The 27,862-nt window shown below is 35.2% G+C and overlaps 2 protein-coding genes across 6 annotated transcripts in view; both read right to left on the bottom strand.

Annotated features, from left to right (window-relative positions):
* The window catches only part of Nsun3 (NOP2/Sun RNA methyltransferase 3), a 47,911-nt gene extending 35,017 nt beyond the window's left edge, over positions 1-12,894 (bottom strand). The window contains exons 1-3 of one of the 3 annotated variants that reach the window (XM_042676941.1): positions 12,785-12,894; positions 11,813-11,922; positions 3,707-4,053 (exon numbers count right to left, since the gene is read on the bottom strand). In XM_042676941.1, the coding sequence (XP_042532875.1) occupies positions 3,707-4,053; positions 11,813-11,922; positions 12,785-12,796 (469 nt within the window). In that variant the 5' untranslated portion in view covers positions 12,797-12,894. The remainder of the gene's footprint in view (positions 1-3,706; positions 4,054-11,812; positions 11,923-12,784) is intronic. The other 2 variants (XM_042676944.1, XM_042676942.1) reach the window with 2 other exon arrangements.
* Positions 12,895-14,154: 1,260 nt separating this feature from the next.
* The window catches only part of Arl13b (ADP ribosylation factor like GTPase 13B), a 43,088-nt gene continuing 29,380 nt past the window's right edge, over positions 14,155-27,862 (bottom strand). For 2 of the 3 annotated variants that reach the window (XM_042676777.1, XM_042676779.1), the window contains 5 exons: positions 26,894-27,008; positions 24,501-24,732; positions 22,041-22,157; positions 21,106-21,174; positions 14,155-16,197 (listed from right to left, as the gene is read on the bottom strand). In XM_042676777.1, coding sequence (XP_042532711.1) covers positions 16,121-16,197; positions 21,106-21,174; positions 22,041-22,157; positions 24,501-24,732; positions 26,894-27,008 — 610 coding nt within the window. In that variant the 3' untranslated portion in view covers positions 14,155-16,120. The remainder of the gene's footprint in view (positions 16,198-21,105; positions 21,175-22,040; positions 22,158-24,500; positions 24,733-26,893; positions 27,009-27,862) is intronic. The other variant, XM_042676778.1, reaches the window with a different exon arrangement.

Genomic DNA, 27,862 nt, shown 5'->3' with positions numbered 1-27,862 from the left:
AGAAGATTTTTTTATGAAGATATAAAACATTGGAAAAATATATTGGAAATACAGACTGCTAAAACATTCAATATCACATTTTTAGGAACATGATTAACATGGATACATGCATGTGTTCCAACATAAGTTATTATTTTGTTATTAGTACAAAGATGCACCTAATGAAGGGAAGTTGATTTCTTGGGAAAAACCTAAAGGATAGAAAGATGATAGTAGGGGAAGCAGACAAAATGGTAAGTGTAGCATGAGAAAAAAAAAAAAAAAAAACCTAGAGATAAGAAGCAGCAGGAAGGAGTACAAAAGCAATTCAAGGAAGATGTCTTTCCAATTTTATCCACAACCAAAGGCTTACCAGTTGTCAAAATGTTATTACTAGCTGGCAACTATGGTTTGAGACTATAATCAGTTACGAAGGAAGGAGACTGTGCTATAAGGATTGAAGCCAGCTGCACAGACATATCTGAGAGACTTATCTTCAATTACCCAGCAAGAAAATGGATCAAATGGTAGTACCACTTATGAGTGAAAAAGCCAAGTGAGAGAAGAGGGCCATGAGTTCAAAACCTCCATAACTGTACACATACCAAAAAAATGTTATGCTGGGCACTAGCAGGTCATACATACGATCCTAGCACATGGGACACTGACATCTGAGGATCACAATTCAAAGCCAGTCCAGGCAAGAAAGTCTTTAAGACTCTTATCTCAAATTAACCACCAAAAATGAGCTGGAAGTGAAGCTGTGGATCAAGTGGTAGAGGCCTAGCCTTGAGTAAAAGTGCTCAGGACAGCATTCTGATTCAGTTCAAGCCCAGGAATGACACCAAAAAAATATCCTTAATACTGATAGGGAGAAGAATTTTACTGGAAAAGAGCTATAGCCAAGAAAGCTGAACATACCACTTGATCAAGCTCACTCACCATTGTTTAGTATGTTCACGGTTTACTATTTAGAATTAAAATTGTTTGTTCCTTTACTGTCACAATTAAGATACTTCAAAGGATGAATTCACACACACACACACACACACACACACACACACACACACACACACACAGTGACGAGTCTATCACTGTGCAAATAGGTGAGACCAGCTAGACCAACAGAAGAGTGGAGTATTTTTTTTCCCAAATCATCCTAAAACATAAGCTCTGAGATCATTTAACACAATGAGCCTCTGTCCAGAAAAACAGCAAATAATGACCTAAAGAAATTTGGTGCATAAAATTCACTCCTAGTATAGCCATCATTTTAAGTTTTGCTTATAAAAGCTTTGATTAGCATTGCTTCTGCATTCCAAATTTGAGGCCTGTGGCTAACCTAATTTTGCACTTCAAGGATCAGCATGAAGACATCTGTACTTCTTAGTGAACCATTATCATTAGTCCTACTTAGAGGAAAAACTACTTTACTTGGAACACTGCCTGCAGTTCATTACCCTTGATGTAAGAACAGGAAGATTCTTTCTCACTTACTTCAAACTCCTAGATTATGTCAGTTTGCCTCTGGGTTTCTAATCAAATCAGCTTCCTTTCACAGATGTGTACAATATTTATAGCCTGCTAATAATTTAAGGTTAAAATGCTCCCTCTTCAAAATGAAACCCAATGTGATATCTCCCTTCCATCTTTCACAATACTAAAAATTTTGTATTTCCAGTATTATCAAGTATAAAGTTGTAACAGCCAGTATAAAAATAGACTAGAAGTGGAAACAAATATTCTTATAATACATAATTCCATAAAATTCATCTTTAATTAAATCAATAACAATACAACCTTACAAAATGATCTTGTTTATTTTGCTTTCTTACCCTAAAATATGGCAAGCTTCAATAACAGCTTTTACCAGTACTCTAAAACTTGCACTATATTTTCTTCTAAGTTAACCGACCTAGTCATACCCAGACAAAGTACATTTAGACTGGCATTTCTCACTTTAAAAAATTATTTCAATAGCAAATCTCTCAAGGGAAGAAATAAGTTACCGGTCTTCAAACTGGGATGTGTATGCCCTGGAACTAAAACTACTAATAACTTTCTAAGAGAATGGCAGGTATGGATAGTTTTAAAAGAATTTTCAGACATTACCTTTCTAAAGGAGAATACCTCCAGTGGAACGTCTTTTTTCATATGGTCATTCACTAATTTTATAAATATAAAATATAAATATAAAATATAAGCAAATTTCCTACCCATCAAGAATATTTTTTGTTTTTGGTTTTTGTTTGTCAGTCATGGGGTTTGAACTAGGGGCCTAGGTGCTGTCCCTGAGCTCTTTTGCTCAAGACTAGTGCTCTACCACTTTGAGCCACAGGGCCACTTCCTGGCACTTGAGGTTTTGGAGTGGTTTATTGGAGATAAGAGTTTCATGGACTTGCCTGGCCAGGCTGGCTTCAAACCATAATCCTCAGATCTCCTCAGACCTCTCTCATCTAGAATCTTAAGGCAAACTTTACTGAGTTTAAAAATTCCCAGAGCATTAAAAAAAAAAAGGGCAGTTTAATATGCTGGTGTCTTGGTTGAGAAAAGTGAATAAATGAATGAATAGATCTAACAATTAAGCAACACTGCTTTTTGTAACTAAAATGCCTTCAAATATTTGGATTTTGACAACAGTGGAAATGAATTTAAAGTATGCTCTCATAAAAAAGTAATTGAAGTAATGCTTAAGGATATCTGAAGATTTGAGACAATATTTCTGAATGAGACTGAAGAGCCAATGAAGCCACTACAACAGAGTTTTACCATTTGTATTCTATTACCTGTGTGAACAACAGCATTTACACTTATAAAAAAATAAGACCATCCAATAAAAATCAGACAGAACTGATATTGAATTCTGCCTCATCTAGAAATAAGTAATAATCAACCAAATATCTGGGTTAGTTCTTTTTTACAGTATCACTTATTAACAAAACAATTGACATGAATGTTGATTTGTTGCTTTCAATGATAATACGAATAAAGATTTTTGAGGTCCAGAGTTCAGTTCCCAACAACAACAAAAAGTAAACAATAATTTACAATGTTATCACTGGCTTATCCGCATTTATACTATCTGGTGATAGTGTCTGTATGTTTGTTTTCAGTTCTGTGGCTTGCCCCAAGGTTTTGAACTTGCTATGTACTCATTCTACCACATAAGCCATGTTAGTCCTATGCCTTTAATGCTTTTTTTCAGATAGTCTTTTTGACCAGACTAGCTCTGGACCTAAATCCTCCCTCTTTTGTCTTCCAAGTAGCTGAGATTATGAGTATGAAATATCATATCCAGCCCCAAAGATGCTGTTATTTTTTGTTTGTTTTTTTTGTCGGTCGTGGGGCCTGAACTCTGGGCCTGGGCACTGTCCCTCAGTTCAAGGCTAGTGCTCTACCACTTGAGCTACAGCGCCACTTCCAGTTTTCTGGTGGTTTAGTGGAGTTAAGAATCTCATGGACTCTCCTGCCTGGGCTAGCTTTGAACCGCAATCCTCAGTTCTCAGCTTCTTGAGTAGGTAGGATTACAGGCGTGAGCCTCTGGTGCCCGGCTCCAAGAGGATGTTTATACTGACTTCTCAGCTAAAATATCTACTCTTGAGCATAATATCTGGTTTTCAGACTTCCTAATGTTATAAATTCAATTTTACATTTCTTCCCATATGTTTTCACAGTATTTGACACATACAGCTATTAAAATACTGTCAAGTTCTGAAAGAAAACCAACTACCTGGGTAAGCACACTGCAGCAGAGCTATTGATTTGCCTCCAGGTGCAGCACACAGGTCCAAAACCTTCTCTCCATCCTTTAATTCCAGTGCCAACACTGGCAGAAGAGAAGCAGCATTTAAGAGATAGTATTTTTTCAGGTTCCCAGTTTGGTGTCTTTCTGAAGGCATTCGACTAGGAGTTCTACTGAGGTAACATTTCATAGATTTAGGGTAGTAGGATAAAGATCCTTCGACAAGTGGATGATAGCCCTTCAAATGTAACTCCTCTTCCAGTGCAGAAGGATAACTGAATCTGTTCAAGAGGACAGCATGTTGCCATAGCTCTGGAGAAGTGAGAATATCTCTAGAAATAGAAAGAGAAAAAAATATTAATAGGGTGAGTGAGGTCCTGGATTTACACTTCATTTGCGGTGATTTTCAGTGAAAATCAGTCTTCCCAACTTTTCCTTTTCCTCCATAAATGGCTCCAGCAAGCACTGCTGTGATCTTATTTTTATTTTAAAATTTGATTTTATTCATTATGGCTTCTAGAAAAAGAATTTCCAATACTAAAATATTATAATTACTTTGTGTGACCCTTTACATACTGCACCAGAAGGGTATGCCTCATTTGCCCGTTTCAGGTCTCTGAAGAAAATAAATCTTGCAAAAACATTTTTTTAAGGGCCTATCTTAACTGTATGTCTGTGAAAATAGATTTCGGTCTGTCATTATTTGCACAAAAAGTATTTTTCTTAGAGATAAAATTTATGACCAGATACTATGGTTAGAAATATTATGATAAAAATTTTGTTTGAAGGAATGAATATTAATGTTTCTGTCTGCCAAGGATAAAAAGAATAAAAAGCTAACTACAGTGAACTCTACAGTAATAGAGTTAATGAGGTGATGAGTGGCTCAGATGATACAGATCCTTGGATGATTGAAAAATCACTTATAGACTGATGATGCAGGCTTGCCCCCAATAGCTTTAGTTTAATTTGTATTTGGTCCAACAATTAGATCTCTTGACAATCAAGCTCACATCAACCGACAGATGATGCAGCAGGAAACATTTAATTTATTTACTAGCTGACCTTTCTGGCTGAGTTATTTGGGAGCCTCATTAACCATGGTCAATTAAATAAATTCCAGCTGCTGTGCACCCTGGAGTTGCCTAAGAAATGGCTGGATTAAAATGTAACACCTGTGACTCATGCATGCCATGTGAATTTCAATTTAGGTCCAATATGTGCTTTTTCCACTCACTGCTTCTTGCTTACTATGGACGGGGCCAAGATAGTTTCCTGGCATATCTATTTCAACTACTTATCAGGGTAAGAACTTTAAAGCTCGTCAATGTCTGGAGAAAAGACTACTGAGTCCTACCTGGAGCTATTGATTCGGTAAATCTGATATAGGGCCTAAAATCTGCATTTTGAACAGGTTTTCAAATAAAACTATTCCTTTAAAATATACTTCAATGGGAAACCTATGAACTGTACAACAAATCTTATGAATGTGTATCCCAGTCTATCTAAATTTGATTTTAAAAAATTATCCAGCATTTGAGTCATGTATAACAGAGAAGTGGTCAGAAATATAATTGAATTTATGAAGCCTGTAGTGGCTTGATCTATATCATATACCTTGTAAGCAATTTGTATTGTGTATTAGGATTTGTATTGTGTGCTAATAAAAACACTTTCAACTATTTACCATCAAATAGAACAAATATATAGTCATTGGTTATTTTTCTTCTTAAGAACTTTAAAAGCTATTCTAAGTTAATAAAATAATTGTATATACAGATACCAATAGTTGATAAAAGTGACACATTAATAATTGTGTAGAGTTACCTTCCTAAACCAGACTATTAAAATGATTAAATGAGCACACTCTAGTGAATAGTTGTAACAGTTACCAAGGAACTGCTAATTTTGAACCTGTTCAGTTTAGCCATTTCTAGATTATATTGTAGGATATATATATATATTTTTTTTTATTTATTTATTTGCTGGTCCTGGGGCTGGAACCCTAATCTTTGATAAGGGAGCCAAAAACACTAGATGGAAGAAAGACAGCCTCTTCAACAAATGGTGCTGGCAGAATTGTCTATATACATGTAAAAAACTGAAGCTAAATCCTTACATATCACCCTGCACCAGAATCAACTCCAAATGGATCAAAGACCTCGAGGTAAAAGCAGATATCCTGAAAATATAACGGGAAGGGATAGAGGATACACTATGGCTCCTTGGCACGGGTCGAAACTTCCTAAATAAAGATCCAGAAACAACAAATCAAAGGGAGACTGGATAAATGGGATTGCACTAAAATGCAGAGCTTCTGCAGTGCAAAGGACATAGCTAGCAACTTAAATAGCCCACAGGTTGAGAGAAGATCTTCACTAGGCATACAATAGAAAAGGGCCTCAAATCAAAAATATACCTAGAACTCAAAAAATTAAACCCTCCAATAACAAATGCTCAAAGAAACAACCACCTCATTAACCACCTCTTTCCTCTAGAGAGGAAAGAAGAATAGCCAATAGACACAGGAAGAAATGTCCAACATCTCTGACCATAAGAGAAATGCAAATCAAAACAACATTGAGATTCTACCTCACCCCAGTTAGAATGGCCATTATCAAGAAAACAAATAATAACAGACGCTGGCTGGGATTTGGACAAAAGGGAATGCTACTACACTACTATCAGTAAAACTGGTTCAACTACTTTGGAAAGAAGTATGGAGGTTACCCAAAAGACTAACCATAGAGCTCCTCTATTATCCAGCAATCCCACTCCTAGGCATTTACCCAAATGATCACAAACAAGGCCACACTAAAGCTATCAGCACAACTAAGTTCACTGTAGCATTTTTTACCATAGCTAATACATAGAATCAACCCAGATGCTCCTCAGTAGATGAATGGATCAAGAAAATGTGATATATATACACACACACACAATGGAATTCTATTCTTCCATTAGAAAGAAATGGCATCATTCATAAGGAAATGAAAAGTCTTAGAAAAAATAGTAATTGAAATAAGCCAGACTCAAAGAACCATAGGCTTCATGATTTCTCTCATTTGTAATTAGAATATGTCTAGGATAGTCCTAGCAGAGGATGACAATAGCTCAATAGCTATGTACATATGACCATATAAAATGATGCTAATCAAAATGAATTCCAAAATAAGAAAACAAGAGGGTTTTTTTTTGTACTTTAATGTACTATGTGAAGTTATTTCTTATTTCATTTTCTTTCCTTTGGTTTATCACGTTGTATGGTTTATCCTGTATTTTTACTTATCCTTAGGTTTATGGTGTTTTAGATTTTGGCACCTTGTGTCTCATCTACACGTTTATCTGATTTAGGGACAAGAAGGGGAATAACAAAATGGTAAGACAAAGGATACAGTGTCAACCAATGGAAGAGCAATACTGAAAAGACATTATGTTGGAAATGAATTTTACAATCAAGAGGAAGGGAGTTAGGGAAAGGAAAAATGGGAGAAAATGATGGAGAGGTTAACATTGTTTGACAAGAAATGTACTCATTACCTTACTCATGTAACTGTAACTGATCTGTACATCATCTTTACAATAAAATTAAATTAAATTTAAAAAAGAAAACCAGGGCTGTAAACTGATTCCTGAAACTTGATGGGCCTGTATAACCCAGAAAACCTTTCTGTAGAATGTTTCACTATTGCATTCTGTTGTTACCTCCCATATGCTAAATCATTATTGTTTTCTTATCAACATTCACTCATTTTTTAAATATAAATTAGATTTAGCCAGGCATTGGTGGCTCACACATGTAATTGTAGCTATTCAGGAAGTTGAGATCTGAGGATCGTAGTTCAAAACCAGCCTAGGCAGTGAAGTCCGTGAGACTCTTATCTCCATAAACAGAAAAGGTCAGAAATGGTGTTGTGGCTCAAGTGGTAGAGCTCTAGCCTTGAGCACAGAGAGGCTCAAAGACAGAACCTAGGCCTTGAGTTCAGGCTCTAGGACTGGCAAACAAAAAGTATATGAAAACATTTTATCTAGAAACTGCTAAACTGAACAGGTTCAAAATTAGCAGTTCCTTGTTAACTGTTACAACTATCCACCAGAGGGTGCTCATTCAATAATATTAGTGTATGGTTTAAGAAGAATAAATGAATTCATGGAACACACAAGAGTATGTTTTCAATCCATTTTATTTTTAGTCATCAGAAGTTCTAATGATGAGATGATGGTTTTCTTTCTTGGCAAAGTTTCTTCCTTATCACACATACAAGAGAAATTCATGGCAAATTTCTTATCTACACTACATAGCAAGGAAGTTCTGAATGAGCATTAGTGTTTTTGGTCAAGATAGCAAAAGACTAAAAAACCAGAATGTAAGAATATTGGAATATATGTACACACTCCAGAGTTCTGGATTCCAGGCCTCTCATACCAGCCCAAATGGCATGCATTTGCCATAGAGTGTAATCATTCTTACCACTGAGTTTTAAAGGAGCATAAAATTGCTACTTTATAGGGTTTTGCACAAATTCAAGTTGTATGTATGTGTATAAAGCCAACATTTGGGACAACATAGAAATCTAGACTAGTTAATTTCTCTCTTCCTTAACCATCCCATTCTACCACATTATACAAATCTGGTGATACTATCGAATCAAGCAATTATTTTCCCTTTGTATCTATAAACTTGGGTCAGTAAATTTTTTTTTTTTTTGCTTATTTGCTTTCAATAGAATACATAAAATTTCCATGAAGAAAAACTTCATATGAACTGTATTCATTAGCCCATGTCTCAAGTTATCTGTAAATAAGATAACTACATCTTAGAGGGTTGCACAGAGAATTGTTGTTGGTTTTACAATGATGAGACTATTGGCTGATATGTGTAGTAGTTAAAATAAGCAAAAAAAAAAAAAAAAAAAGGTAGGAATTAGCAAACTACAGGTATTATAATATGCCCAATAAGAGATGATGAAAGCCTAACTAAATAGTGGCTTTAGAGTTAGAAAGAATTCCAAATTTAAAAAACATATATCAGGCAGAAGCAACAGCCTTGTTTGTTTGTTTGTTTTGATTTGATAGGGGAAAGAGTAGTGTTGTGTAATATCATACATTTTGGGAGTCACCAAGATAACTCTCACCAATCACACCAACTACACAATTTGTGGGATCCCATAGACCACTCTCATGGTTGACTATTCACTAGAAACACACATTAAAAACTGCTGTACTTACAATTGCGGCTACAATTTATCATAGAAAAAAACATATAAATTGTAGGTATGCCTCAAGAACAAGCATGAATTTTTGATTTCAAACTGTGGTATGACAAATAAGACCCACTTTTCTTCACAGTAATATGTGAAAATATGCATAGGAGTACTGGCACTCAAAGGTGCTCAATAAGTTCTGGTGTCCAATTTCATGAAGACCCAGAAAGGCAGACATAGTCAACTGCCCTTTACCTTTTATTCTCCAACACTTGTGAAAGGTTGAGCTGATATGTATGCTAACTTTCCAGACAAATCACATTGTTGGACTCTAAGGTGTGGCTCAAGGTCTCCAGTAAACATGACACTCTTATCAGGTATATTTCAAGGGCTTATATATCACCTCCATAAAGGTGAGAGAAATGTTGGACTTAGGTGAATGAGGATCATTTTTTTGTTTTTATTACAAAGGTGATGAGGTGTAGAAGAAAAAAGAGATAATCAGATTAATGGTGATACTTTGAGATAACATAAGCAAATATCCAAAGCAATGAGAAAAATGATATTCTTCTCAGTCTGCTGAATATAACAACTAATTTTAATTTTCAGAACACTTCGAGTAGGGAAATGATACTAGAAAGGACTGCATGGCTTCAGACAATATATTAAGCAAAGTTTAAAGTCTTGCTTTGGATTTGAGAAAGAACTAGAAGGTAACATGTATTACAAAAGTTGAACTCAGTAAACTTAAACTTTAAAGGGTCTCTAAGAGGATGAATGGCCAAGAAAGGGCATTACAAAACAGCACAATTCACTACAATTAAAACAAATACTAAAACTTTCAGCTAAAATTAGAGTTATTATCTACACAAGGAAAACATAAAACACTTGAGTTTTCCTGGAACTAAATAGAAATCTACTTAGTTAAAAGCACATTATTACGCTTTATAAATTGTTACAAAACAAAAATACATAATTCTATTCTTATTTACTAAGCTATTTTCTATTTTAGATTGCCTTCCGAAAAAGCCTTTATTTTGCTTATAGTAACTTTAGTACAGTTATGCAAAACTTAAATTAACATAAAATCACAACAAAAAGGTAGATGAAGCAAAAGGCACAGCTAATTAAATGGGTTTGAGGTTCACCAGTCATTTTGTTTAGGGTCAAACAATAATTTATCAGGCTGCCAAAGCACACTAAATACAAAAATAACTGATTACAGGGTATGAGTAGCCAAGTTTCTTTAAAATATACAGATGAAATATCTCTCGAAATCTTTAATCATCCAAGTATGCTTTAATTACATTCCAGGTAGGAGCAGCAGCACAGAACAAGGGTTAACAGTGGGAAGTCCTAAGTTAGAGAACTTAAGCACAAGTTCCAGCTCTGTTTTTTACTAGCTGAGTAAACATGGTCAGGTTAACTCTAATAACCTTAAATGAAAAATGAAAAACAACTCTTACATAATGTATCTGAAAAGCACTTAAGTCAGCATTGTCTGTTACATTAAGCATTCAAGATATGTGATTTGGGATATACCTTTGCATACTGAAAACATCATTAATTTATTACACACTTCCATTCCACCTATGTGACAAAAGATACTCATATTGAAATCCAGCTGTGAAATAAATACTGTCTATATACTACCTTTTCATATTTTACCTTCTCATACTTATTTTACCTTTTCATTTCATGTCTCCAAAATAGCTTTAATTTCTTCTAAAATTATCTTAAACCACATCAGATTGTATTTTATTTGCCAAGACTTAATCTTTGTTCTAAAAATTAGTTAAAGCTAATCTGTATACAGAAGACATACTGTGAGTTAATTCAAGTAAAAAATAAAATGACTATGTGAGTAACTATTGTCTGAACCATGATCCAGATCTATAACTTTTTCCCCTGTGACATAATGGGTTGGGTTTTGTCCTTAACTTCTCCAATGGTGCATATTCTTTGCTTAACTTACAATGTGTCTGCTTTCGTCTGCCAAGTTAACACTTGTTAAAGTCACTAAGACATTGTTTTTGCTCAGGCCTTCGATTTGACAAATAAAACAGGTGTATGTGCCTACTTATATCATACTCATCAAATTAGGAGTTTACATAGTTAGAACAATGCCACTCTCCTTATAACACTAGATGGTAAGCAATCCAGACACTAAGACTGTCTTGCTCTTTGAAAGACAGTGGGTGTTATAAATCACATACTTGGTGTCAAAGGCCCATATAGTAACACTGTGAACAGTAAAACTCAACAAACAAGTCAAATTCCTTAATTTTATGAATTATTTTTATAATACTCTTAATATGTATGTATGTTCAACAGACACATCAGGGAATAAATGATTATTAAAGAATTACTGTTGTTGCATCTTACTTTTTTTTGTCAGCTTACTCAGGTCCTAGGTACTATCCCTGAACTCTTTTGCTCAAGGCTACTGCTCCACCACTTTAATCCACAGAGCCACTTCAAATTTTAAAGACTTTCTTGCCCAGGCTGGCTTTAAACCACAATCCTCAGATCTCAGCCTCCTGAATTGCTAAGATTATAGGTCGGAGCTACTGGAGCCTGGCTTTTTTTAAATTTTTAAATTTCAAAAACTACTCAAAATTTTAAGAATCTTTTGTCATAACTTTTCAAACTTAGTGATCAGTTGTTTCATAGAGCAAAATAATTGCACAAGAAGACATAAAATTTTCTTAATATCAGTTTTCCTTTTTCTGCTGATCATTACCCTATCATTATAACAATTTCCTATTAGTGTCTGCTTCCAGGTTTAGAGTCTACCGTTTATCCTCACTGCATCCAACCTCCCCAAAATTAACGCTAAATCCTCTCTCCCAACGGTTCTCTCAGAGCATCAAGAGATTATACTAACCTTACTGTACTCCAGGAATCTCCGAGTTCGTTGGAATACTGTTTTTCAAAATGATCCAACACAACTTTGCAAATCTGCTTTGCAAGCTTCCCCTCTGATTTTGATCTCAGCTAAGATTATAAGGGAAAAAAAAGATACTGACACTCAATGATAATAGTACAAATTTATTGAACAACAACAGCGTGGTCTTTTTATTTACAAGAAATTCAAAAGCTACCCCTGCCATTTGGTCATGGAAACATTATTAGCTACAACAAAGCTGTGTTACTAATACGCAATCCACTTATGCAAAAGCAAGAGTTTTTCAACCTGATCGCTGTCCAAACGTGAAGCACAGGTGAGAAGTGGAACTAATCACGCCAAGACAACTGCATCAAGGAGAACAAAACTGACTTAAAGAAGACCAGAGGCGGCTCCGTGCAACGCCTCACGGGGCGTGACTACCTGTGCGCGCCCCCCGTGAACCGAGGCCGAGGCCGGACAGACAGGCCAGGGGGCGGGGAGGCCGGACAGACAGGCCAGGGGGCGGGGGAGGCCGGACAGACAGGCCAGGGGGCGGGGGAGGCCGGACAGACAGGCCAGGGGGCGGGGGAGGCCGGACAGACAGGCCAGGGGGCGGGGGAGGCCGGACAGACAGGCCAGGGGGCGGGGAGGCCCCGTGTCTTCCCGGAAACTTACTCCTTAACGAAAAGCGTTTCTTTCGAGGTCCAAGAAAAATGGGAGAACCCGGCCCTCGGACCCCGGGACACACAGCGGCCCGGAGCGAACACCGCCCTCCCCGCCCCCGACGCGCCAAGGCCGGGCTCGAACCCGGGGAAGCTACGCGGCAGCGGGCCGGGCAGCGAGGCCCCGGGCAGGGAAGAGGGTGGGGACCTCGGGGACTCGAGCGCACCAGCGCACACGACACTATTCCAGGCTAGGAGACGCGTCGGGGTCGGTCGCAATCGCCGAGCCGGAGCCCCGGGGCCTCACCCGAGTCAGCATTGTCCCAGGAGGAGCGTCCGAACGAGACTGCGTCGAGACTCGACATGAGAACGACCGAGACGGAACACCCGACTTCCGCGATGGCCAGACAAGCCGCCGGCTCGCTGGCTTTCCTGTTTACGATCTCGCGAGATCCCCTTTGGACGAAGTCTAGCTAGGAGATTGACAGCTTCCGCGAGAGTTTCGCGGGAGGCGGCTCCGCGGCTCCCCGAGGCCGGTGTTTCCTGGGACCCGGATGCTGTGGGCGCCTAGGGCGTGGGAAGCTGGGGCCCTGCTGGGAACTGGGAGAGAGGCCCAGGATTCCGGGGCAAGTTTCACTGGTGAACAGTGTCCGTGCGTGGTCTCAGCCAGAGATCCTGTCGCCACCCGGTGATTTATCGTTACTGGCTTCTGCTTAGGAGTCCATCAGTCTGAGAACTAGTCACGGGGGATGCGGAGAAAGCTCAGGCTGGCTCTGTCCCAGGATGGCAGGTTAAGTCGGATCACACACCAGGGGAATGTTACCACAGTGTTCCATCCGTAAAGAAACGGAAAGACTTGGGAACAGTCGCATCGAGCCCGGCCAGACCCCAGAGATACCGGCTGCGGGGTTCCGCTCCTTCGTGTGACTGTACTGTGCTATAAATCTACACGTAAACATCGCGCTTGGCTGTGATAAACGGGCCTGTGAGCACTCACAGACCGGAGGAGATGGCGCCTAGGAGAGGACCCCAAAGGCTCATGGTGCATGTGATCATACAGTACTTATTGAACGCGGGGATGTGGGTTTTGTTTTTTTCTTCGTGGTCACTTTCATGTCTTGTATGTAAGTTTATTTGGGGGACAATAGAACACAAATGGTGGGACAAAGGGTGAACAAATGCAGCAGTAATACTCTAGACACTATGTTGAAAGTGAACAATATAATGGGGGAGGTTGAGAGTGAAAAACTAGGAGAAAGGGAGGGAAGAGGTTCAAGAGGAAATGTACACATTACCTTACATAACTGCAGCTCCTCTGAGATCACCTTTAAAAATAATTTCTTTTGGGAGGGTCCGGTCGTGGGGCCTGAACTCTGGGCCTGGGCGCTGTTCCTCAGCTCTTCAGCTCAAGGCTAGCGCTCTACCACTTGAGCCACAGCGCCACTTCCGGCTTTTTTCTTTTTGCTTATGTGGTGCTGAGGAATCGAACCCAGGGCCTCATGCATGCAAGGCAAGCGCTCTACCACTGAGCCACCTTCCCAGCCCTACAATAACGATTTTTAAGTATATTATTTTAGTCTTCAAATTTAAATTGTCTTTCTGAAAACATATTTTTAAAAAATCTCATTATCCAAAGAACCTCATTTAAAACCAACAAATGTAAGAGGAACAACATGCTGGCATAAATTATTTTATTGTGTAAAAATGTAATTAATAATGATCAAGAATAAAAATGTAGCATATAACAAAATAGACATTTAATTGTTAAAACCTACATTAACAAAATATCTTTCAAAGTATTTATTAGGACACTTTAGGGAGACAAATTAATTTTCAGTAGGATTATATAAAACATTGATTCCACTTTACAATATTCCAAAATCTTTTATTAAACGATGTCAGTAATTATCATACAGAACAGTAAATATGTGTAGTATAAGAATTTTAAAATGTCTTCCAAATCAGAGGAATGGGGAAAAGATAGGAAATGTATGAGTTAGTTTTTTAAATGAATAAATGTATGTATTACAGGAATCTAATATAAGCCAATTTTCCCTTAAAATCCAGTCCAAAATCTGTATCCTGTCTTCCTCCAATGCTTATTCTCACATTTCAACTGCCTATCAAATTTAGGAATTTTGTATCTGAAGTGGAATGCTTTTTGATCAGTGTGATAGGTATGTCACACATATAAACTCCAAAAATTGGTACCATAGTGACTATAGAATTAAGTGGCCTGTTTATGAAAAATGTGAATACAGTGGGATGCTCTGAAGTAAAATTTAATCATAGGAAACTGCTCAGAGGCACGTACTGCGTGCTGTCAATGTAAGATACTGCTGTCAATGTAAGTTACTAAATGCACCAATCTTATCAAGGTGACTTGAGAATTACTGTGTTTATCTAATTTTACCCTTGATATAAAGTCAGGCTTTCAATTAAAGGTAACATTATGAAACCAGTACTCAAAAGTATCTAGCTAAAAGTTGGAAGACAGATGAGTAGAGAATCTGATGATACTCTCTACTACAAAAAAGTGCTATTATTTTAAACTCAGAAATTAAGAAAGCATATATAAACAGTATACGAGCTAACTTTTATTCTTATTGCTTTAATGTCCAAACTTACTTGTTGCAAAATATAAACCTCTGGACCTGCAGGTGCCTTTTAAGCCGTTTTTGTCTTGAAATTTAAGTCAGAAAATAACTAGCTCCTGACAGTATAAAGGACTGGTGCGGAGCACCATTACCTCTGAAAGTGTCTGCTTCTAGAAACAGGGGTCTACTGTATCTTAGAATAATGTTCACAAAACATATATTTATCTTAATGAATTTTAGTGAATATTTATTTTTAAAGAATCTTTTAAAAATTAGATTTTAAAAAAGCACTTCAAGTCTAGGGTTCAACACCAAAGAAAAGAAGAAAAATAACCACAAATGGAACTGTGTCCTTGGGTACATATCGTTTAGTAGAAGATCTGAGAATTTGCTTTTGTAAAAAAAAAAAATTAAAGTTAAGCCAAAAAGAGAATGGATACTTGAAGAATAATGCTATTACAAAACACTTCAACCCATATAAATATATCCTGTTTGTATAGTTCATGTCTGTCAATCAACTCTATATTCCAGACACAGTTTAAACAAAGTATCTGCAGAAAAGTGCACAATGAAGAAAATAGAAATTAAACAAAAGTTTAGAAAAATATAAAAATAGTTAAAAATGTAGTTACAGATCCCCAGGAATTCCCATTCCATACACATGTATCTTACAAAAAATGTTTATTGTATAGAAATACAGACTATTAAATAGTAAATAAAGTATTCTGAGTCCACTGTCTCTACTTCTAAGGAGGTTTTCCTTCAGGAACATGCTCATCAGCAGGATGTGTTAACCATAATGTCAACACTAAATCTTGCTAATTCGATTAAAATGCTCATACAATCTATTGGTCATTTTGTTTCCTTCCTGTTTTATCTGTGACGATATTGGAGAAGCAAATCATCAGATCAGCGTCTTGGCTATTTTCTTCACATTAAAATCAGTTATTTACTTCAGTCATCAATGCTCAGGGTTTTTCTCCTTTTAGAAATAATAAGGCTCCAGATCCCTTTTCTAATGTTGACAGCTAGTCCACATGACGAGGTTATGAAATCACATCATGAGCCTCACTGTTAGGTCTCTGTCGTACAGCCAGTGGAGGCAGCGGCTTCCCATAGAAATCTACATAAAGAAGGAAACCAAAACCACAAAACCATTATGGAAGTCAAACTTTTTGAAACAGTTTTTTCATATTCCAACCAACATCTTCAAAAAGAGCAAAACAAGAAGTTTGGTCAAGGAAGATGATATAGGTAAGGAAAATAGGAAAATAAAAACAAAAATAAGAAAACACAAAAAAAATGTGAATAAGTTCAAACAACCAAGGTAAATTCTACTCGACTTAGTAAAATGCTACATAAACACACTAATATCTATCTATATTGGTTTCTAATTACATACTCATGTAAGAACAGATCAAATATATTCACATCTTCACAATGTTCTCACAGGATACTTGTAAATCTGTATTTGTACATACTGTGTTTTTATCCAGTGGTGATTACTGCTAGGTATTTTAGAAGAAACAAGTTACAATAATGCTTCTGCATAGTTCAATGATTAGGGAAATTTTATACAAAATAGTCTATCTTTAAAATAAGTTTCTATTCCCTTAATGATCATAAATTGGCTTATAAGCTTAATGGCACATATGTCATCTATAAGTAATTAATTTCGAGTCTACTATCTTAAAACCATTCCAGAATCATTAGGTGTTCAGGACCATTTAAACATTAAAATTGTATAGGAGGAATATTCAGTGCAACTAGTAGGCGTCAATGATGCCCTGACATATGTTAATATAATAAAATAACACAATGAGTTAAAGTATGGGATTCAAAGCTGACAGATCTAAGCTCAAATCTGGATTCTACCATTTATTAGCAATGTGGAATATATGAGATCATCATGCACAAAAGGCAGACATTGTCATGCTATAATTTGGGAGAATTAAAACTTTAAGCACAATGGCAGGCATAGGGTATATGCGATATTATTCTTGCTATCATTAAAATGAAAACAAAGGTAGTTCTTCAGACAAATTTAAAAATATTTTCAGAAAAGATAGATCAAATGCATGTGTAAGAAGTATCTTTTTCTTTCCCCCAAATTAAGTTCATATCTGTCACTGATTTTATCGTATTTTTGCCAAAAAAATGCATTGTTCCATGCATAGGTATGTGATTGATTTCATCATAGAGGATACAAGTAGAATTTAATATAAGTTGTACATAAATAAAATGATCAACTTAATTGCCAACACACATCCTAATAAAGAACTTTAAATATTTTAGTTTATATATTTGGTATTTTTGACTCTTTGACTCATTTCTCATGTAATACATAATATATGACATGGACAGAATAGAGGTTGAGAGTGCCCAGAAAGCTAATCAGTATTCTCGGTTAGGTCTTTTCTCCGTATGCATTTGTCTTACCATTACACCAAGCAAACTTTGTATTATTAATGCTATTTAAAAAGTAGAGTCAAAGGCAGGCACGTCCCTGTGGCTACATGCCTAGAATCCTAGATATTCAGGGAGGTCGAGATCTGAAGATCATAACTGGAAGTCAGCCCAGGCAGAAAATTTCATGAGAGTCTTAATAGAGCTGTAGCTTAACTGGTATAGTGCTAAACATGTTTGAGCTAAAAAAAAAAAAAAAAAAGTAAGGAACAACACCCAGGTCCTAAATTCAAGCCTCAGGAACACACACACACACACACACACACACACACACACACACACACACACACACACACACACACACTCAAATTATTATCAAGGTAAATTTCTGTAATCAAAGTGTACGACTCAATTAAAATTTTCTTTTAGAATTATAGTAAGTTTGTCAGCTCAGCAAATTTTAACTGACTAGAGTTGATTTTTAATTATGTATTCTGGTTTATCATATATTTTATCTAGTTTCCATCAATCTTTTATAGATATATAGACCAAAAATGTGTTCAAAATTTAGAAAAAGAAATGTAACCATATATTAAGTATTTAGTAGGATATCAGAGTAACATCTCTTGATAAACCAAAAAAATTATTTAATGTGTTTTATATTAAAATACAAAATGTTTTTATGCTTGTTTTCTTTTCTAGTTAGAGATGAATGTACATATTTTTTAAATCCAGGTTGCATATGCTTTAACTTTAAATTACTGGGAAAAATAATGGTATTTAAAAACCTTTAAAGGTTATCTTGGGTTTCTCTGTTCTGGGAAAGTAATTTTTGATGAATAATAAAAGCCAACTGGAATATTAAAATATAGTGACCTTAAATTTTTACAATTCTTTCCATCTAATTTGGGAGCAAATGTAGAAAAATGAGCGGGGAGGGACCAGTTTCAAACTCTTACACTAACTGTCTTTGTTAGACTCTCCCTGCCCCATGAAGGTACCATCTACTCTTTGCATGTCATTTAACATTCTCCCACAAACAGCAAACCAGCATTTCCTCAACAAGTGCTCATTATGGAAAAGTACTCTGGCTATGTGATGACCACTGGGGAAAATATCCTACCTATTCATCCTCTCCACCTTACCTCCTGAGTCCCTTCTGTCTGAGTGACATTATGTTAGACTGTCAGACTTTCCAAACAGATACATCACACACCTCTACATATCTCTCCAAAACAGATTTCCTTCCTACTCATATTTTTAGTCTCGGAGACAACACTAACCTTGCTAGTCCTTTGAACCAAAATTTTTCTATTTCTCCTGTCCTCCACCTATATTTCCATTACTCTAATATCACTAATAATTCTTAAAATACTTTTGTGTCTTTTTCTTCTTCATTACAATTTCCACTTTGATTACAACAGCTTCCTGACTGGGATTCTTCAGTTTGTCACTATCATTAAGTTTTTACTTCACATTGTGAGAAGAATTATTTCCCTAAGCATTAAATCTACTAATACAATTCACATGCTTAAAAAGCAAGTCCAGATATTTTAACATATCTAGGAGCCTTTTTCCATCAGTATCAAAGTCCAAATTTCAATAATTTCTAAAATTTAAAATTATCTCTTTTTTACTAACTCTATTCACATCAACCTAAACTGTAGTCACAAGTGATTGCATGTTGTTGGCCAAATAAACCCTGTACTGCCTGTTCTCACCTTTGTACCAATTTTTTATGTGTAGGGGTGGAGGGTAAGGGTGCTGTCTTTCAGACAGAATCTCACTTTGTAGACCAGGGTGATACAGAATTTTTGATACTATTGCCCCAGTTTCCTGAGTACATTATAGTCATGCCTACGATTGAATAGTCTGTTTCTTCTACTTACTGACTCCTTAATGCTTGAATACTTAGTTCAAGGGAACTTCCCTAACTCCTCCAGTTTATGCACAGTATATAATTCTGTACCATATTATGTTCTGTAGTAAACATTACTGTGTAAGCTGGAGTGTGGTCCTCTCCATTAAGTAAGGCTCTCTACTATGTACTAAGATCTTACTGATCTTAGTATTAAAGTGTTTTTAGCTATTGTCAAGTGAAAAATAGATGCTTCCTGAAATATGAATTTAGAGAAAAACTATCAATCCTATTAGAAATTATATTTCTACAGAAGTATGTGTATACAAGTATGTATATACATATGCATCCTTAGGCTCAATTTTCTGTTCTGTGACTATTTATACTGACAATATACTCCAAGTACATATAAATCGGGTATAAAGCAGGAATTAACCTATTATAACCAAGAGAAACATTACAATGTAAAAATCAGCAAATAAGGCAGAAATATTTGATTCTACTAGACATAATACATCAGTAATTCTCAGTCTGAAAACAAACTTTTCTGCTTTTAGAAATACAAAATAAGTCTAATATTTATTTAAAATATTTCATTACTGACCTATAGTATTATGAGAAAGAAAACAAGCAATGCACTTACATACTTCTTGAAAAATAATAGTTTTACATAACATTAAATTATATGGCACTAATTTTCTAAAAATTAGGAATTTTTCTAGTAAATTATCTACTCAGGAAACAAAATACTAGAGTAAGTTCTATGCTAGCCAGCAAAAAGAGAACTGGAGGGACTGGATGTGTGGCTCAAGCAGTACAGTGCCAGTCTAGTACATGACCCTGAGTTTAAAACTTAATACTAATAAAAATGAGGGGGGAAGAGAAAGGAATTGGATCCTTTTAATGAACAAGCTGGCTGAGCAACAATTGTATGTCATTATTCCTTTGTATTTACATTCAAAAATAATGAAAAGAAGCTGGGTGTTGGTGGCTTGTGCCTATAATTCTAGCTAGGAGGCCAAGATTTAAGAACTGAGATGCAGACAAAGCCCAGGAAGACAAATCCTTACACTTTTACTTTCAGTTAACCTGCTGGATGTTCACGGTAGTGGTAAGAGCACTAACCATGAGTGGGAAAAGAAAAGTAAGATCAGATCACAAGGCTTGGACTTCAGGCCCCAGTACTGGCACCAAAAACAAAAACAAAACAAAAAAATCCAGGTTAATAGTAATCAGTCTTTCATTCCTCTTTTGCCTGTTGTCATTTTTCTATGACTTTCCCTATTATTTTCTCATCCTTTACTTCGTGGAATTCAAATGTTATACACTAGTTACGTTATAACTATAGCAATTCCATTCAAGCAAATTTTTCTCTTGATTAATGGCTTTATTAAGAAAATAAGTATGTTTTATCAAAGAATATATTGATCATATACAGAACACACTTATCACACTGTAAATGTAATTGCAATATTTTAGCTTTAAATTTTTCCTTTTTCATAACTGTTCAAAAACATAGAAAAACAAGTTTGATTCTTTTTATTTCTGCATTCTAAAATAAACACAAATAAAATTATAGATGTAAAGTGAATATAAAAATTTAAAAATTAAATAAAAAGAAAAAAAATCTAAGTATAACAAAAAAGGATGGCAATGGATATAAAATGCTTCCAAAAATAAAATGTTAAGTTTGTTGAAGTTATGAGGTAAAGAAAAGTGGATGTAAGATGCATAGATGATATTTGAAAACCGATCCTTTTGTATTACCATTATGACGGGTTTCACCAAGAGGCTCAAGTTTTGGAAGTCTAGTGACTTTGGGGGTTCCCCAGCCAACTAAAGAAAAAGAAAAACATTTAGAAGCACTGTTAAATAAATGTCTCTTTAGTTCTGTTGAGAGGATTCCTCCCTTGATAAAGAAGTGTTGATTCAAATGTACCAAATAACAGTACTGAATAACCATGAATCCATTTTAACCTATTCCAGAACAGGCTAACATTTGTTTTAACTTACTAGTTAATTCACCTTTAGTTAAAAAAATATGTTCCTTCATCACCATCATAAACAAACTTTGGGCCCATTTTAATCCGTAGAAAAGCTAAAAGAAATATGTTTTATTAAATGGAATATTAGAACTGAGTCTTTGAGAAGTTCATAAAATGTTAGTATTGTAAGCTTTATAATGGTCATCACAACACATTTATGTATTCATTAAGTATTTCTGAGATAAAGTATAATATTTAGTGTCAAGAAGTTACAATTATTGTGCAGCTATATCCCAATACATTATACCACTTAACCCATGAAACAGCATACAAGGTGGGTATGGTATTGGATTAATATTGCAAAAATTTAATTTTCAAGATGAAAAGGTGAAATTTTTCAAAGCTGTCATTAGCCATTAATTCATCAAACTCAATTTTCTTTGCATAATCTGAATATTGATATTTAAAACAGAATTTGAATACAGTCTAAGAGTTTCAGGGTAAGATTTACTAAGTAGTTTTCACCGTTGTTCTTTTTTCTGTGTTTTTATTTTCATAAAAAAAATAGATTGACAAATATTGTACAAATAGACTGCAAGACTCTCGCAAATTCAAAAGGTAATAAAAGTACTAATAAAATATATAATTTATTTCCCTTTTCTTCTGTATTATTTAAAGCAGTATTTCTTCATTCTGTATCAATATCAATTTACTCACCAGGAGGAGGTGGTGGCAGTGGTGCCGGACTCTTAGGAGCAGAGTCATCTGTATTAACTGGTTCTACCCGATGGTTCCTTTTCATTCTTAGTTTCTTAGTTTTCTTTTTACTGGTATCTATAAGACATAAAACCATAACTTCATATCATTGAGGAAAAGTGCCCTTCTATAATATAAAAAAATAGCAAAACAAACTCAAATATGATCCTTTGAATTGTGCACCAAAGAGATCCAAATTAGTTATAAACACATTACTCATGATATAATACTCATATATAAAATATATGCACTATCTAAACATGTGTAGCACAGTAGTAGATCAAGCAGAATTTAATATGTAATATTTCTAAAAAGAAAAAAAGCAACTTTATCAATTCTATCTTAAACCCAGAAAAACTTTAAGAATGGGTAAATTTTCACACAGAATGGCATAGACCTAGAACACCAAATATGCTAAAATTTTTGAACAATTCCAGAATCCTAAATTTATATATGTAGTATGCATTTTCTAAAATTAGTTTCTGTAAATAAGCAACTGCCACATACGTGAAACCCACAAAGCAATATAAATGAAAAATAAACAAAAGCTGAGAGCCGGTGGCTTATGCCTGTAATGCTAACTACTCAGGAGGCTGAGATCTGAGGATTGAGGTTCAAAGCCAGCACAGTCAGGAAAGTTCCATCAGACTCTTATCTCCAATAAACTTCTCAGAAAACCAGAAGTGGCACTGTGGCTCAAGTAAAAAAAAAACAAACATAAAATAAAAAAAACAGCATTTCAGAAACAAATTATTTTTCTAAATAAGTTGGCATTATTTGAGGCATTTCTGTACAAAAATAATCTTTTAGAATCAAGACTATAACTTTATAGCTGGAAGAAAGAAAAGATGAAGAAGCACTCTAGAACCATTTGGCACGTCAGGATGGACAGTAACTGAGGATGATGGAAGAGCACAGACTAAGGAACAAACAACTTGAACGGTGGCTTCACCATACTCACACACCAGCTGTATGATCTTAAGTTGCTCAGCCTTTCTAAATGCTTGGTTTCATATTTATATGATGATGACAGTGTGATCCACAATTGCTATGGTAAAGACTATGTAACACTATGTTGAATAATATAGTGAACCAAAGGCATATTTTAAAGTATGAAATAATGTTGTCTGAAGTCATCACTGGGGCAGGGAAGACCATGAGACACTTATATCCAATTAACCAAATAAAAACCAGGAAGTGGAGCGATGGCTCAAGTAAGAGAACACTAACTAACCTTCAGCAAAAAAGTTCAAGGACAGAGCTTAGGCCCTGAGTTCAAGCCCCAAGATGTGCATGTGTACATGCACACACACACACACACAACACACACATATACACTATATATGTACATATATACTATAGTGAAGAATATCATTAAGAATTGAAAGGAAGTAATAATTATTGAGCATTTCCTGTTTTTTGTTTATTTATTTTTAATTTTATTGTAAAGGTGATGTACAGAGGGTTTAGAGTTACATAGGTAAGGTCATTTCTTTTTTAATAGTGTTTTTTCCTCCCTCATTTTCACCCATCCCTTTCCCAACTTCTCCCTCTGCAAGTAGTAAAGTTTATTTCCAACACAGTGTCTGGTGAGTACCTGTTGTATTGGTTCACCCTTTGTGCTACCTTTTCTGTGATTCCCCTTCCCTTCCCCAATTCAGCTAAACTCATGTAAGTTAAAGTGTACAGAAATAAAAAACAATAACAATAGAGAATAAACCAAAGAAATAGAAAGAATACAAGCAAGAAAGACAAAAGACGTAACTTCATAAACTACACAAAAAGAAGAAGAAGGGGGAAAAAAACATGTTTCCATTCTTGGAGTTCATTGCGAGAAGCATCATTTTACATAGTCAAATGCACATAGCCATTGAGCTATTGTGATTCTGTTAAGAATATTTGGCAGGTACTAAGTTAGGAATACTGCAGTGATAAGCAGTCCTACAGATAAATATGATGCTTATTATCATGATGCTTATCCTTTAGTTTTGTACTTTTTCTTTGGTGAGGAGGAGTTGTAGATTTAACTCAAAACCTTGCAACATACTCTACCACTGAGCAATATCTCTTTTTTCATGAAGATAATTTTTTTAAATGTACTGATTATGCTTGCATCCTGAAAGTGGCCAGGAAATAAGGAAAATGATGATGATTTTCACATTATAAGACTTAAAAAGGTAAACACAAACAAAAGACTGTAAAATCTTAAAAAAATTTCAAAGATTTTCAGGAATTATGCTGCATTCCTAAATTTATGGAAATGAAAAAAAATTGAGTAACTAAAGACTACAAAAACCATAAGAAATACAGTTAGAGACAAAATCTATTCCAGTACATTTTTGCAAAAATAAGTATGATGTAAATAAAATGAAACATGAGTATGTATCTATGAAAACTACTTAAATTAGTGAGATTTCTTACCTGATTCTGAAGACTGTTGGTCTATCTCATCTTCATTCTCCAACCGCTGTATTATTGCCTCCTTATAATTTTCTATTATTTCAGATTCCGTGTTTTTGTGGATATTATCACCAATCTGGCTCTTAGATTCTATTTGTTCATGTTCCATTTTATGTTTCAAGTGGCAATCACTACTATCACGATCCTTCACCATTGTTTGCTTCTTTTTTTCTTTTTCAAGCTTTTTTTCATTCTAACAAAAATGAAGTACACTATCTTTATTATCAGGGTTATATCTAAGATCATGTTTAAGAGATCAAATAATCTAAGAACATTCTGTAACTTCAACATACTGACATTTCCTATTCAAATGATTATGTTATTAAAACATGCTGGTTGCTAAATACTTATAAACACAGAAGTTACAAAGGAAAAACAAAAAAACAAAAAACAAGCCAGGCAACAGTGGCTCTCACCAGTAATCTAGTTACTTAAGAGACTAAGATCTGAGGATTGAGGTTCCAAGCCAGGACTGGCAGACAAATCTCAAAGATACTTATCTCCAATTAATCAGCAAAATACTAGAAGTGGAGGTGTTGGTCAATTGGTACAGTGCTACCCTCGAGTGAAAAAGGTAAGCACGAGTGCACGTCCCTGAGTTCAAGCCCCAGTACCGACACCAACAAACAAAAACCCGTCAAGTATTATCAGTAATTATATAATCTAGAGGTGATCACTAGTCAGTATATAATCACTAGTCAGTATATCATATGCTTTTCATGGCATATTCTCACACATATAGAAACATAGACTGTCAATAATATATAAATACATTAACTGTCTCCAGTAATTAAAGTTCTTATTTGAGAATATATATTTATTTTCCTGTTAATGAATATGTGATGTGAATAGAATAGTATCTCATATGTAAAAAGCGATATGTGAGTTTTAGCTGTTATAGTTTTCATGAATTACATTAATATTTTAAAGTTGTATCATAACTTATCAATTCTTTTTCTATGGACAAAGAAATTTCAAATTTTTCACTATTATAAGAAATAAACTGTTTTATTCATTCTTAAAATTAAGCTCCTGGATTAGGCCATATATTTTCAAATGTGAACTACAATCACAAATTTCCCTTGAAAAAAATTGAAACAGTTTATTTATCCCAAAGTGTTAGAAGAGTAACATTTTTCTAAATCACCTTCGAAACTGCATATCATTATCATTGTTTTATAATGCAGCTAACCTAATGAATAATAATTTTAACAGGGTTGTTTGAATTTCATTTGAGCTTGATTTACGTTTTTAAATTGCTTATGACTGTAGAAGATGAACTAATCAATACCTCTATGATCCATTTTTTTTCTTCTTTAGGGAACTGTGGTATCCCAATAGTCTTTTTACTATTATTTTTCTTACAGAAATTCTTTTATTTTTTTCATGTTGTTTGTGACACTAAAGCTAGTCACACTGAACTTTGTGTATTTTATTTCTCACTTAGAAATAGCTTTATTTTTATTTTTGCCTTTTAACTTTGCATAACAGGCCTTTTAAAATAAAATGTCTACATTTACCAGCTTTGCTGATGGACGGCTGAAAGAGGAGACTAATGGGACAAAGAGCAGAGAAGTCAAGGGCAGGCCAATTATCCTGACTTCACACCAGGCCCACAAAGAATGTAGGAGTGTTTGAGGAGTGCTGCATAAGAGCGAAACTGGCTGGGAAGGGGCATGGCTGCTGGGAGAAATTAAAGTACAGCTATGCAAACTGTGGGCATGAGCCAAAGATGAAAATGAACACACAACACACACATGCACAACTCACACCAACACACATATACACACATAATCACTTAACTTCTTCATAACTCAGACCTATAAGTAAATGTTGACAAAACTTGTGATAACTAAAAATTAAACAGAATTCAGATACAGGAGAATTTGTTGTCAGATTTCTAAAACAGAAAATTGTGTATGTACCAGATTATAGTATAACATCTAAATATTATTGTAAAGTAATTCTGGGATACAACATATATAAGAGTAAATGTATCACTGCTAAAAGTAAAAACAAAACAGTAGCTGCAATTATTTACTATATTCACCCTTATTTTTATTCCCACTTATTTGAAGTCACAATTTCCTTTTTATTCTACATCAAGTTACCTTTTTGTTTTTTAAAAAAAGTAATTGATTTTACTGTTGATCTACACCCTAGCATCAGAAGATGAATTATAAGAGGAAGAAAACTCAGTAAATATTCAGTCTCTCAGTTGCACTTTTATTAGAGCTAATCTCACTGAACCATGTCTTCTACTTCCCGACACAATTCCTCATCTCCTTTCTGAAATTGTTAATTTATCATTAAAATTAATATGTATATACATATATATTTGCCACACCTCATACCTCAATGATTACAGATGCTATTGGCTGGAAAGGATTAACAAGAACTGGCTCAGGGTCCATCTCAGCTAGATCACCGCTTCCATCAAGTTCAGCTTTCTCCCGTTCTCTTTGTTCTCTATTGTTTGAGGGGAGAAAAATTGAAATTCCTTTTGAAAAAAAATGCTGAATCATTCCTAGGAAATCTATTTGCAATAGCAGTAAGGTATTTAAATTACTCTTAATAAGTGAAGAGAAACACACACTATAGAAAAGTAGAAAGGCAATGCAAAGAAAATACAAAGTAATTGGCAATTTCAACTCCTATTCTCCTGTTCCTAAGCCTCAAATATAAGTGAGTCTGAACGGGCCAAAAACTCCTTGTGCTACCAGCAGTCTAGAAGTCCAAGCTACAGGAGAAACATGGTTCTTATAAGCTTTAAATTCTGTATGGGAAATTGCTGTGAAAGGAACTCCTGCATAACAAACTCGCATCAGAGAACCCCATTACATCATTGGCAAACTCAAGATGACTAAAACTAGTTGCCATTTTGAGAAAGTTTCAATTGTTAGGAACTAAATAAACTATTCTGGACTAAACTAATCCTTAGAGACACAGTAGTACTGAGTATGTAGGAAACTTCAACACAAGACAGAAGGAATATCAGTGAAAAACCCAGCAATATGTTCAAACACTTGGTAGCAGGCTAAGAAGGGGCATGGATATTGGTCCTATTGCTGATCAGTTGGCTGGGGTCCTTTTGCTCTTTCTAGATAGATGTCAGGAGAAAGCAAGGAGAAGCTCTTTCAGTGCTGGCAATCATGGGCCCCTGTGTGCACAAAGTCTAGAACCTAAGCTGACAGACCTAGTTGCTTTAAGCTTAAAGTCCTAAACTAGAGGCCTGGTCTTCCAGGCTTTAAAAATTATGGCTCTAGGCATGCAGGAGGAGGCTTATATTAATAAAAATGTCATGTATTTTGCTCTTCAAGTAA

Source organism: Dipodomys spectabilis, unplaced genomic scaffold (assembly GCF_019054845.1).
Source record: "Dipodomys spectabilis isolate Male_0828 unplaced genomic scaffold, ASM1905484v1 ptg000032l, whole genome shotgun sequence".
In the NCBI taxonomy this organism is placed as follows: domain Eukaryota; kingdom Metazoa; phylum Chordata; class Mammalia; order Rodentia; family Heteromyidae; genus Dipodomys; species Dipodomys spectabilis.
The sequence above is the reverse complement of the archived record's forward strand: the minus strand, read 5'-3'. Positions and strand labels throughout refer to the sequence as shown.